The following is a 14529-nucleotide window of genomic DNA, read 5'->3' as shown; positions in this document are numbered from 1 at the left end:
TCAATGTGTGGAAACCACTAACATTCTTAAATGACCCTTTTCATGCATTTTTATCCCTTTAAGCTAAAATTTGGAGGGTACAGGGTCACGGAAAGCAGCAAGGTGTAATAAAACAGTAAACCCTGATTTTTGGGGGAGGATTTTTTTTTTCCCCTAGATTTATCTCTGACTTAAAAACAATTGTTACTTGGAAAAATCTCATTAACAGATGTGACTGGAGTAAAAAGACTTAAAACTGATGTTGCTTTCAGGACTGCTTTGAACTTAACAAGCACCGATTTGTGGAGCAGACTAGCTAATGAAAGGAAATTAAATTTTCTGACAACTTCCCCTGCCAGCCCCCTTATTCTTCATAGGGCTGTTACTAGGTACTGAAGACTTTTAAAGAGGATTTTGTTTTATTATCAGACATAAATGAACCAGGTATGAACATTTCTTATGCATTTTTTTTTTAAGTTCTGACCTGTGTGCTTTTAAAATGGATTGCCTTGAAAGCTTTAAAAGTATCAGGTTTCATTTTAATGTTCATAAGTCAACCCCCTTAGCTTCAGACGCACTTAGCAGCTGGTGGTTTCCAGACATTACTGCCTTCTCTACAAATTTCTTAATGTATGTCATGAAATAGTATAAATATTAGCAAATTTGTATGGAATTTTCAAAGTTAACCCATGCCACTGTTTAACCTCTTTACTTTTTAGTATTGTGTTCCTTTAAAAGAAGCAGAATTAACGACTGCGGAAGAGATTTGGTTATTAAAACATGAGAAGTTCAAGTACTTTATGTTTTAATCTCTGACTTCCCTGGAAACTTTTTTTCTGTATTATGTTTTCTGTTCTGTGGTTGTAGTGATGTGAGTCAGCTGAAGCAATAGGTGGCAATGACAAAAGAATTTTTGTAGTTGTCATATGGTAGTATCTACAAACTCTTTGTGGAAACTGTGTGAATCTTTTAATTTCAGGTAACTTTAAGAGTTTAAAATGATGCATTTAAGGGTGGGAGGTTTTTTTGTTTGTTTGTTTTTGTCTTTAGGCTAAAAAATAGAATGTAAATAAAACGATTGTGTATTTTTCCTGAGTAGAAAGAAAGATTTCATCTTTAAGGAAGTTCTACAAGATTTCTGAAATCTGAATCATCCCCAAACAATAGAGAATCAACTCCCCCTACTGACAACAACCAGGAAAACATGACAAATACCTGAGAGGACAGAAACAAGCTGGCAGTGGACAAGCTTTAACGATCTGATTTATGGTCCATTATTGATTGTAAACTTCTAAATTCTAGCATTAAATTCCTACGACTGCAGAAAATCATTTTGCGATCCTGGCTATGTTTCCTGTCAGCTGATTCCTCATTGCTTTGAGTTTCTCAGTATAATAATGATGAGGTAGAATTTACATTCCACTTATGGTATTAATTTTACATTCCTCTGGCTGAAAAGGGTCAGAAGGTTGTAAAATCAAACATTAAATGAATCAGAGGAGACAGTAGTGCAATATATGACTGCCCTCAGGACACAGTGCAATGGCTGATGGGATTAACGTTGGGTCTCATTTCCTGCTTTTACAGGATGCAGATGAAGCTGTCAGAATTGCAAGGGAAATTGGTAAGTTCTTAAATTAGCTATGGTGGGATTTGCGTGCCTCTCAGCAGACATGGTTGACTAAATTGAATGTGTAATAAGTAATCCCTATAGAACAAATAATGTTTTAATAGTTTTTAAGTTCCCTGTTGCCTATAGGGCTGGAAGATTCTAGGCATTAACACCCTATCTCTTAAATCATCACATTTTAGCTCAAGAAACTGGGCTTTAGAGAACAAGTGCAGCCGTGATTTGCAGACTGCTTGCAAGATTGGCTAGCGAAAGAAGGAATTTTTTCAAGTATACTTGCAACTGGGCAAGGTATTCTTTTTACAGAAGTCAGGTATTAGCACATTCCTATTTATATGGGAGCTGCCAGCACCAATGATATGTTCTTCATTCTTCATCACTGTGTGGGCTGCATCTAGCTTGAATATCATTCAGACCACCAACCTTTTCTCTGTTCTAAGCTTTCTGGAATAAAGTCGCTTTATTCCAGAGTCAGCTTCTGATATCTTAAAGAATGGTGAAAAGAACAACCAGCAAACTGTCTGGGATTTATTTTGATGAAGGTTAAGTGTAATATATTTAACGAGCTCTGACTCTTATCTAGTAAGGCTTAATATTAGGGGAAGTATTTAACCCTGTGCTTAAAATTACATATTCTTAAATTCTTTCTAGAAGGAGCGTCTAATGCAATAAGGATTTTTTCACATTTTTACCATTTTGTTTTATGAGACAGTAGCCATGAAAGATATTTAGGATAGTTGTATGTATGTGTGTATCACAGTCATATGATTCTAAGGATTTATCTGTATTTGAAGCCTATCCTATTGATATAGCTGCTCAGAGCTCCCACTGCAAATACATCTCACCTGCGCCAAAAGCTATGGGCGTGCCTTGTGTGAAATAGAAACTGGGACATACATTGTTCTGGGTGACTTTTTATATCAGCGTAACTTTATTCCACTTTACTTTGGGGCTCTTGTGCTGGTGTTAACTGCACTGAAACCTCCCCAGTGTAGGCTTGACTGGCTCTTAGGGTGCCGCGACCGAAGTCAGCATTTCTGTGGGTAAGCCTTTATGTCCCCGTTGAGAAATCAGGCAATCACTGCTATTCAAGCAGAAACAAAAGGGAGAAGTTAAAAGTTAAATTAGAACCTTAGGAGAAGTGGCAAATTAAAATTGGATTTAGTGCTTAAGAAAAGGCATGCAGTGTCCATGACAGTTTCGTTTCTATGGTGGTCTTGCTATTGGTTTTTAAAGATTTCCTGCAAGTATTTTTACGCTGACTGTTTTGATTAGTATAAGTAGGAAGGCACTCAGTGACTTCCTTAAACACCTTTTAAAATGTTCTCTTGCTTAATTTTCTTCTTAGTTCTTTTGGTGTTCTGTTGGCCAGTTCCTGTCTTTGATATCAGCAGCACTTTGGAGGTCATTATATAAAGTCAGTCTTAAATCTGCAGATATTAAAGCCAATTACAGACAGCTGGAGGACTTTTTTTTTTTTTTTTTTTTTTGGGTGACAAATTCTTAAGCTATTTGCATACAAAAAGTTTGCAGTATGATGTCATGTATTGAAAAAAGTCCTTTCTAGCCTACCCCCCTGCCCCGTTTTGATCAATTGATCAGTTCAGTCAAGCCTCTGCCTAATCAGAAGCAAAGTACTGGAAGTACAGTACATTCAGAATACAAACCAATCACTTGTATTTTCAAAGGACCTAAACCAGGGTGAGATTAAAGTCTCTTATGTGCGTAATGCATCTGTCTTCTTATGTAAAAAACACTTGATATGTGATTGGATACTTTCAACTTATTTTTAATTTCACTTACCTAGAGTCTAACTTTTCCAAGAATACTTAAATAGTTATAGAAAAATCAGTGTAGATCAGTGTTTAAAATTATAAAGCTTTACATAATGTTCCTCCGATGCCTGTGTTTTTCCTGCTCCTCTTTGCTATGTTCTGACCAAATATTTGTTAGCAGTGGAGCATAGAGCTTCAGGGTTGAGACACTACCTAGGACTATTTCAGTGAAGACTATCTAGAGACACAATTTCTATGAGCATAAGAGTTAAAAAAACAAAACCAAAACAACCTCTTCCCCCCTCTCCCAAACTACAGTTTCCTCTCATTTGATTTGCTCTCTCCCGAGCTGGCAAGAGGGAACATTATAGAGATATTAGACTAAGTCAGGAATTGAAAACAGTTTAGGCACAAATGGCCCTATAGGCTCCTTTTCTGTAGTCTGTCTTCTCGTTTGTGTGAACCGTTCTTCTGTTGTCTTTTCTGTAGTGTTTGTAGTATTCTGTAGTATTGGCTCTTTGCCCACGTCACCTTTAAGTCCATTTTTTACTTATATATTAAGAACTGCTAGAATCCTGCTTTCTAAAGCGTAGATGAGACCCAGAAAGTTTTACTTTTCAGTTCATCTGAATGAATTGAGCGACTATGAAGTGAAGGCACTATAAAATAAGTGAAAGTCTGTGCAAAACCAAGTAGGTTGAAAACATGTTTTTGACATGTTTCATTTGGCTTATGGGTTTAGTTGGTGCTACTGTTTTTAATAATGAATATTTAAAAGAATCTGCTATTGCTGGATCAATGCACTCTAGTTCACTGCCTGCAATTTTATAAAAATGGTTTATCTGAAGACAATGCAATGGTTAAGGGCTATGGGATACTAGAAGTCTGTTTATTCCTTTTGCCGTTCAAATTCGGAAAATAGTGACTACCCTGAAATCAAAACAGTCTAATTTGATAGCACTTATGTAACAGCAAAAGTTTGTCAGATGATTTTCAAATTTGACAGATGTATACCTTCCTACATTTTGAGATCATGTTAGACCCATGTTCCCACCTGCTCCAGATGCTTCAGGAAAAGCTGTTAAACTATGGAACAAGAGTTAAGTTTATTCCTACATACAATTTTAGTCTCGTATAAATTGGTGCCTAATTGGAGGGAAGGATTGAAAACACAACACCTACAGCTTCCCCCCCCCCCAAAAAAAAGCCTGCTTTGTGAAGCTGTTCATTGCTGCTATCATCCGTCATTCTTATAAATGCTATTGGTTTTAAGTTATATGTTTGCATGCCTCTCAGTTTGCTGCTGAATAGGGCAAAGGTGGTCAGGCAAATGGCAGCTAATACTTCCTCATATCACCATCCTGTTCCCAATGCATATGCAGAGCTGCTTAGATTATACAAGGACTTCCTCATCTTAGGATAGAGCCGTCCTCAGTATTAGTTGTAGAATTGTTATGTTTACCCTGGGTCAGTGCCTCAGAGAGCAGTGTGTAGAGTCATATTTGGGCAAAAGTGAAAGTCCCCTTATTTTCAGGAGGCTGGCTGTTTGTCATCGTAACTTGTAAAAGCATGCAAAAAAATTGTTTTCGTTCTTAACCCCAAAAGCTATGTGTTTCTTTTCAAAACACACCTTCTGTTGATTTTTTTCATCTGTTTTTTTAACTTTACTGTAGCTCTATGGAGCCTTACATATAAGTATGATTGACAGATAATCAGTATACATGAAACTGGAAAAAGTATTCCAAAACTTGGTGAGTAATACCAGTAACCTAACTCTTTCATGTATCCTGTCTCATAATTTAACCAAATGATTTGGGATATATGAGCTTTTATATTCTGTAAAGTGTAAAAGACTCACTGATAATATTCCCATTTTATTTCTGAAATGAAGATTGTTTAATGGAAATTACCATAGGAAGTTTGTCACCAGCTGGCGCTAGTGTTGCCAGAGGTAGAAATATGTTTGCTAGTGCTGTCTGTTTAAATCTCACCTCTTTTATGAAAATCATGAGAGCTGTGTTTTTTGCCATATTTCAGGAGAGCCAACTCCATTTGTCTAGAAGCCTGGCAGTTGCCAGGGATCTGGAAAAGCAACTACAACACAGATAAATTGTTTATGTATAGATAGTGCATTACATGATGTTGAGTTGGATGTTACTGTTCACTGCACTGCTATCTAGAGTTTTGTACATGCCCATTTACCTTTGAATTTGTAGGGGCCTTGAAAATACTTACTACAGTTTTTGATTAGACCCTTGTCTGTGTATGACTAATCCTATACCCCTGAGTAGGCAGCATCAGGTATTTCACAGGAAAATGTAAGACAGTTCGTTTGCACAGCTGTATTTGGTTGCACCTATAGTCGTACCTAGTAACTAGAGATTACTTTAGACTTTGAAATACGAACTTTTATAGCCCTTTTGTTACCACTGTCTATAGGAACTTGAGGTTTGTGCTACCTATTTGCTTACCTGTTACCTTTCTGCAGTACTTAACCACACTGTAACATGGGAATACTGTATCATGGGATTCTACAGCCTAATGACGTTAGGTGGGAAACTACTTTATTGCTGTTTCTTTAATAATCCGAAATTCGCTTGCACTTTGCTTCTTCCCTGCCTTCCAGTCAACATTGCTCTATGTTGCTCTATTTATTATGCTTGTATCACGCCCCTTTTATGCATGTCCACTTTAGTTGTCTTAATTAGAAGACTTCCCAGATATGTTTGTATTTTAAAGTCATTATCTCATGAACATCCTTTGAGTCCAATGCTTTTAGGGAGGAGGTGGGGAGATATCACTATTGTCAGTAGAGTAAGACCTGTGTTGCAGAAAGAAACTGTAAACTTGAGTTACATATATAATAGCAGGCTTGACAGTTTCTATTATCAGCCATAGTCAGATATGCCCTTTCGTCCCAAGATTAGAGCCTTCTATAGGAAGATGTATTCATTTTGCAGGGAGTGACTGATTTTTTTTCTTTCCAGAGACTATCAGCTGGTCTAATGTCTGGTTTAATGTTATGTTTTCCATTAAAAGTGCTGGAGACCAAAGACATGAACTATTTTTTAAATTATCCTAGAAACATCACAAAAACTTTATAATCAGGTCCTTAACTTCTACATTTCCATACATTGATCTGGGAGAGAAGTGAAATGCACTGATATGAATAAGAAATTGTTTTAGGAAATGGTTTTAATTAATGTTGTACTACAAGATACACATACTATTAAATCTACTTTAAAATTATGTGCTTTCTTACCATACCTTTAGCTTTCAGAAAACGAAGACCTTGATTCTATTTTGTTCCGAAAGTAAAATATTACCACTTTTATGTAGTGTTGTCAGATTATGGTGCTCATTTAATTTTTTTGCATCTTGTCACTTGGGAAAAATGATTTGTTTTATCTTTAATGTGTAATGATGATCTGTTTGCTTTGATTCTTACTTGTCATTGCTTAGTATCAGAGCAGCAAAGCTCTTTGGAAATGCTCTATTATTTAAAATCTACTGCATTATTGACCAGGAATGGTGAATAAGGCTTACTGAATCTCTTAACTAACAATTTTTGAAGATCTTCTTCTTCTTCTTACTAATAAAATGTTTAACTTTATCACAGCAGTAGTCTGTTTGAGTAGTGGAAAAGGAACAAAATCTTGTTTCTAAAGAAAGTGCAGTGAAAGGTCAAATGCTTTTATTCATAAATCATTTTGTTACTTGGAAATAATCAATTCAATGTTTTTCTTATATAAATGAAATAGAAAAGACAACCTTTTCTTGTCTTCAAAAATCACTGTACTGACAGCTAAGTGTTGCAAAGAAAAAATCTCTCCTTCCAAACAAGTAGTATTTTAATAAACCAAGTTACTGTCTCCTGGCATTATTGGACATGTGGTCAGTTGTCATGTTCCTATGACCAACTGATCAAAGTTTGAACTTCTGTCTAATTGTTCCCCGCTGTTAGGCTACCCTGTCATGATCAAGGCCTCAGCAGGTGGTGGTGGGAAAGGCATGAGAATCGCCTGGGATGATGAAGAGACCAGGTGAGATGCTGTCCAAAAGCTTGCCTTGATGAATGCTGCAGTTACCAAAGTCCCATTAAGCCACTGTGAGCTGACAGTTGAGCAGATATCAAATGTTAAACAGAAATTGGATAGTATCTGTTTTTCTCCCTTTGGTTTAATGTGCAGTATACTTCTGTTTGCATGCGTGTAGATAAAATTAAGTTCTGTTTAAAACTTATAAAACGTCATGGTTCATTATTTTGGGTACAAACCTTACAATTGCCTATGACTGTATGTTTATACTGTAAATAATATTTTATCGTTTGGATTCCAGAATGTTAATGTATAAATTGTCTGTGCATTTAGTAGAATAAACCATTTGGCCATGATTTACGAATGTTAGTTTTTGAACAACTAGTTCTGTTGAAGTTGATGGGACTGATTATTCATGTATGGAAACACATATAAAGCGTTTCCAGAATGTACAATAAATTGCATACTTCAGTGTTTAACATATTTGTCTCAGCAAGCTATTGTGCATTTGCCTGTTTGTTTGAAAGGGAGTATTTGTTTAAACACACAAATTTTCACATCTTTTAATGGTGTGTCTGAACCCCAAACCCTGCCAGATACCTGTTGACTGGAGTTGTTCTAGAATCTGGTCTTCTCTGATATTCTGGCAGTGAGGTGTCTAGTCGCATGCTTTTGTGCCAGGAATGTTACAGAAAAAGGCATTTTGTGATTTTTTTTTCAATGATATGTAACCAAAAGTCTCTATGTTGAGATCTAAAATCAGATAACTTAGAAATATTTTTCTTCCTATGTGAATATGAGAGTACACATGTCTGGAGTTAACTCAAAGTACAATTCTTTTTCATTTGCTTAAATGTTAGTCATGACTGTGTTTTTTCCAGTTGAATTTTTGTATAGTCTATTAAATTTATTTTAAGTCTCAGAACCTAAAAGCTGTAATGAAGAACAAAATAAATGACTAGCAGTTAAATTTTAATTTGAAAAAAAACTTTTTGTGTATGTTGCTACCTCTGGTGTGTTTATATTCAGATCTAAATAAAAAAACAAAGATTTGCATATTAAAATGAGGATCTAGAATAACATGCTTTATTACAAGGATGCTTTGTTCCAACTGCTTAGGAAACCAAAATTGCTCCCTTGATCTTATTCAGTCGGCAAGTACATCTGTTGGACTTGAAAGGAAGGCATTCATTTCTTGTTTTGCTCAGAAACTGTCAAAGAGGTTTGATTAAAATAACTGTCTAAAAATTGAAAACTCAGACTGAAATCATGATTGCTAATTTGTTTTGAAGAAGTTATGATTGTTATTTTGACCAGAAAGTCACTTGATAGAAATGATTGTGTCAACAGAAACCAGCTATGGATGTTATTTTGGTACACTTAACAATGAAATTACTTTGATCCATATTAGAGATGCTTGCCTTCTTTGTGGAAAGCCTCCGAAATACTCAATTTCTTGGTATTTGCCGGTGGTGCCCTTTTAATAATCCTCTTAATTATATTGGTCTTGTTTTATAGTAACTCTACAGAATAATATCTAAGAAGTGGTAAGAGAAAGAAAGTTTAGATTAGTTGAGTCAGATCAACAGTAGTCACTGACCTTATTTCAAGAAGTGTTTATTTTAAAGTTTGCAGGCAGCAAAGAAGTGAAAATTCAGTAGGCAAAATATTTGTTGCAGGAAGATAAAGTGAGATTAAGAGAAATGAAGATAGATTTGTTTTCCATTTAAGTATGAAATAGGTGATTTTGGTGCTTCTTGAAGAAATGTGTATGAGGTTGTGAAACATTTTTGTTGTGTATATCCATTAACTGTCTTATAGAATTAAGATTTTTTTCCTTTTTTATGTATATAAAGAAGAAAAACTGACTGAGTGTTTTGAAGGTGACTCAACTCATTATTAGTAAAAACAACTTATCTGATAATTTTGATATCATAGGAAAAAAGTTGTTTTCAAGTCTTTTCTTGCTGCATCGAAGTCCATGTAATCCTAAAAATAAGCTAATTCTCAGCTATTGGCAAACACTGTGGAGAAGCCAGTATGAGAACGACTTTCGGAATTTTAGAGGTCACAAATGCGAGATGTTCCTGAGAACTGCGGATAAAATTTTGATTTGCCAACTTGTTTTGGTTTTGCCCTGCAGGATTAATTCCAAATGCTGTTGAAAAAAACGCTTTATATAAAATCATTTTGTTGAAACGTGTTTTTGCATTTTCAGGACAGACGAAGCATGGAAAATTGCTCTTCTCTTAAAACCAATTATGTACAATATTAAAAAGAAAAAGCTTTATATGATGGTGTTACATAGCAAGTAATGTGGTGTTATGTGGCAATAGACATTGGAAATGGAAAAGATCTATCTGAATGACTGAATTCCTGCTGTTATAGAATTATTCACCATGGTAACTTATTAGTGCTTCATCCTTCACACCTCTTAAATATCCTAAGTGAAGAAACTTTCATTAGATCCCTCTAGATATTATGAAATTATTCCAGATATGTCCAAGGTTTCTGCCAGTTCCATTTAGTATTTTTATTTGGAAACACTAGAGTACTCCTTTACTACTGCTGTAACTTTATTTTTTTTTTCCTTTTGGAAATTGTTCTTCATGTGCATGTGGTTGTGGAAGGTTGCCATGTTCACCTCACCCACTTTGTTTGGGTATGGCTGCTGTTGTACCTGTTCAGATATGAATACCTCAAATTCTCTCATTGTTTCTATTGCTTTTTTTCTGAATTTGAGTCAAGATCTAGTTTGGAATTTTGTGTGCAGTTCAAGCTGCTGAGCCAGTTCTGAAATTAAAACAAATTTATCTTCACTATAATCTAAGTTCTAGCTAGTTATCTTGATTTGGATAAGTTCAACTTAGGATATGCTTTTTTTCAGATAACGGATACCCACTTTAAAAGTTATATTGAAAAAAGTTATATTGAAAAAGAAAAACAGATATCTGAAGAGCAGTTAATATTGAATTTAGATTTCTAGATTAACAGCCTGAGAAACTGGGATGGCTGAAGTTCTGCTACTGCATATATCTAATGGTGCTCCTATCTTGCCATAACTGATCATCTCAGCTCTGGTCTCATACACAAAGAGCCTCTATGCTTGCATCCCAGAGGTACCAGTCCCAAAGCATTTTCAAAATATAGGCAACATTAAGTTCAGCACAAAACATAACTAGAGGCTGGGAGTCTGTGAATGTCTAGGTTTTCTGTATCTTTCCTTCTTTTCATTGATAATAGAGATATTGAAGGCTCTCTCTTGCTTTCAGGATAACGCTTGCACGTGTAACTAAGTCTTGAGCTTCATGGCTTCAAATGGTCTGCTGCAGGCTTTAAAGAGGAATTATCTTGGTGATCATCTCTTTAAAGAACTGCTGATTTAATTTCTTGAGGGAGAACTACTATATGAGACTGGATCTGTGCACACAAAGATCTTTACTAGCTTGTAGGTTCAGTATATGAGGTTATCACAGTACAGGAAATAATGGTTTTTAATAGTTTCAGCTTTAAACATAATCCTTTTGAGTTGGAAATCTGTACTGAATTTTCTTCTAACAATTAATTTTTGATAAATTTGGAGCTTTGTGGCTAAATTTGTTTTCCTTGGATATTGAAATCTTCCATGCTTCATATATCTCTGAAAATTTTCAACAAGGCACCTTCCAAGAGCAGGTGTTTGGATCAAAGATTTTACCTTTTAGCTTACAATAGTAAAATAAATATCCCTGTTACTTTAATTTTCTTCTTCAGAGCCCATGCCAGTTTATGAATTTAAAAGTCAAACATTGCTTTAAGAGCTTCAGAGATGCGCTGTCATTTCTTTTCTGCGGTCCTATGCTACCATGGTGTGATTGCTTGCACTGTTCTGTAGTTGTTGCTGTTCACTGGGGTTGTACCACAGGATATGTGGGAGAACTACTAGCAAACTTTTTTGTTCAAGTCTGGTCTGTAAACATATTCTGCAGTTCACCACTTTCCTTCAGAAGCATCTGTTGAAGTTTTGTCTCTGTAATCTTCCAATGGCTCTGAAGGAATGAGCAGCTGAACTGGAAGAACTTACGTGGAATAATACATAACAGATCATTCTGAATCCCTCACCTCTTGAGGCAAGGGAATTTATGAAGACCTTCGCAGAATGACTTAATAGGAACAGTGTTTCATTTTTTACAGACATGAACATTGAGCTTTATCACTTTCCCAAAGTGGTTTATTTGGCCTGCCAGACTGTTCTGCAAAAATAGGAGTGTATGGACTTGGCGTCCTTGGTCTGTCCAGCATAGCTGTGTGCTGTAGAAATGTTGAGGTAAAGAGAAGGGAATTGGGCAAGTGAAGAACAGTGGTCTTACTAACTGGGACCTGATTTTAAGTAGAAGTCTTTAATGGACCATCACTTATAGCCTATTGCATTCTTTATGTTTTGTAACTCTGCCAAAAATAAATAATGAATGTGAATACTACTCGAATGATTATTCCAGTGATTGATAGAGATGTGTTCTTAAGCTGTACTAAAGCTCTTCAGATATGGCAAGATCACAACTATGTAGTAGTTCAAGTTGGAATTGAAAGCAGAAAGCTAACAGAATTAATAAAATTCTGTATTGCTGAAGAAACATGTAAACTTTTCAGATATTTTTAATTTGTGATTCAAAACAGAACAATAAATAAACATAATTAAACATAGAATTCCATGCCGGCTATCTACATAAATATATATGTAAAATGCTGCGATTAGGTCATTTTAGTTTTCCTTTTAAATTTGGAATTGCTGAAACAATGGATATTAGTTTTTTGTATAAAATCAGACAACATTTTGAATATCTATTGGTCACATTTTTAGAGGGATTCCATTGTAGTAATGATAGATAATGTGTTTTTAACTGTATGGTCTTTCTAATTCTAGTCTAGATAGGAAGAGACTGTATTCTCTTTTTTCCTGATATTGGAAACTGAAATATTGCATAATAGCTGCAGTTCCTCATTAGTGTCTGTCTGCCTCCAAAGAAGGTTGTTGCTTCAGTTGAAACAGCAAAGCTGAGCTTGCAACTGGAGGCATGGAGTTGGCACAGATTACCTCACTTCAGACAAATGGAAGGAAACTTATGGCAAGATCAGTAAATACTTCTGTACAGCTTATACTTCAGTGTAAATAGATGTACTATATGGGGAGAGAGAACTTGTAAAGGCATCCTGTTCTCCCACTTCTAGCATCATTCATGTTTGAAAGGACCTTAGGAAGTCATCTCATTCAGCTCCCTGCACTGAGCAGCGTCAGCACTGAATTCGGACCTGGTTGCTTAGAGCTTTGTCCAGTCAGATCTTAAACCTCTGAGGACAGTGGTTCCACAGCCTTTCCAAACAGCCTGCCTCAGTTGTTATCATAGGAATTTTTTTCTCTTTTATCTGTTTGGAACCTCCTCTGTTTCAATTTGTGACCAGTTTCTCTTGTTCTCCTGTTGTGCACTTCACTAAAGAGCCTAGCCCTGTTGTCTTGGTAATGTCCTCTTCAAGCACTGAGAGGCTGCTGTTAGATCTCCCTTATACCTTCTCCTCTCCTAGTTAAACAGGACCAGTTTGCTCAGCCTTTCTTGTGCTTCAGTGCCCTAACCATCTTCTTGGTGCTCTGCTGCTGTCACTTCAGTTTATCAAAATCATTTTAATATGAGGGGGAGTCCAAAACTAGGTGCAGTGTTCCAGATATGATCTAATACGCTCTCAGTAAAAGGGAGTAATCACTGCTGTTCATGTACTGACTATACTGTCTTTGATAAAGCCCAGTGTGCTTTTAGTTTTCATCACTGTCAGGGTACACTACTGACTTGCCTCAGAGCCTCCTATCCAGCAGGACCCGCAGGTCATCCTCAGCAGCCAGTCAGTTCCCCAGTTTGTACTGATGCAGGGGATTAGTCTGTGCTAAGCACAGGACTTCTTTGTTTTTCTTGAAATACGTAAGGTTCCTGTCTGCCTGTCCTGTCCAATCTGTCTTGATCTCTCTGAAATGCAATCCTGCCCTCAAATATACTGATGGTACTCCCCAATTTAGTGATGTCTGCAAACTGGTGATTGTACATTCCAAATTATTAATAATGAGATAAAACTGATCCCAGAATAATATACTACAGAGGAAATTCACTTGTAATTGCCTTCCAGGTGGAGAATGAGCTGCCAGCCGCTAGCATGAGTCTAGCAATCCAGCCAGTTCTTCACCCATCTAGTTGTGCAGTTGTCTAGACTGTAGCATCCTAATTTGGATACAAACTGTGGGAGATCACTAAGACATTGCTAAAATTGAGGCAGATGATACTCAATGTTCTTGTGTCATTCATCGATCTAGTTGTGGAAGTGTGATAACTTTGATAAATACATATTGGTAAATCTAATCTGTTCTCAATCACTTTTTCAAATGCCCAGAAATAGCTTCTGGGAGATCTTACTCCATGATTTTTCTCAGGAATTAGTGAGGCTGACCAGCTTCTAGTTCTTTTGATTCTTTGATGCATTTTCAAAGGTGGCTGAAATATTTGTCTTGCTCAGGTCATCAGGGACCTCTCCTGATATTCAAAACCTTTCAAAGATGACAGAGCAGCCTCACAGTGGCATAAGCCACTGCTCTCAACATCCCATCTGGCCTTATGGACTTGTATGAGTCAACATTTCTCAAGATATCTGTGATTTGATCCTCTTGCACTACTAGTAGTCCGTCTTATAAATGCATTTAGCATCTTTGTTAAGAATTTGTCCCCAATAACCTTCAGAAACCTCCCAGCTTGCTTCTGTTCTACTGTGTTGCTCTTTTAATAGATGTTGGGAAGGTTAAAGTCTTCTGTAAAATCAACAACAATCCTCCCCCCCCCCCCCAAAAAAAAAAAAAAAAAAAACTTAGAGTCTTAGAGTTTTCACTGAATTACTTAAAGAAGACTTTGTCCACTTGTCAGCTTGAGTAGTTGAACTGTAACAAACTTGCACTGCACTGTCACCCTTACTGGCCTCTTCTCTGTCCTGACCCACCAGCTCTCAGCCTCTTAACCTTTCCTAAGAAGAGGTGCATATAGTGGAGCTGCCCTTTCATGGATAGGGCAACCCTATTGCCCTGGCTTCCATCTGTTGA

The 14529-nt window shown here is 36.4% G+C and overlaps 1 protein-coding gene across 2 annotated transcripts in view; it reads left to right on the top strand.

Annotated features, from left to right (window-relative positions):
- The window catches only part of PCCA (propionyl-CoA carboxylase subunit alpha), a 294626-nt gene that overhangs the window by 88857 nt on the left and 191240 nt on the right, over positions 1 to 14529 (top strand). For both annotated transcript variants that reach the window (XM_062566813.1, XM_062566814.1), the window contains exons 8-9: positions 1567 to 1603; positions 7349 to 7427. In XM_062566813.1, the coding sequence (XP_062422797.1) occupies positions 1567 to 1603; positions 7349 to 7427 (116 nt within the window). The remainder of the gene's footprint in view (positions 1 to 1566; positions 1604 to 7348; positions 7428 to 14529) is intronic.

This window comes from Rhea pennata, chromosome 1, assembly GCF_028389875.1.
Source record: "Rhea pennata isolate bPtePen1 chromosome 1, bPtePen1.pri, whole genome shotgun sequence".
NCBI lineage: Eukaryota > Metazoa > Chordata > Aves > Rheiformes > Rheidae > Rhea > Rhea pennata.
Note: the sequence above shows the minus strand (reverse complement) of the source record. Positions and strands in the feature narration are given on the sequence as shown.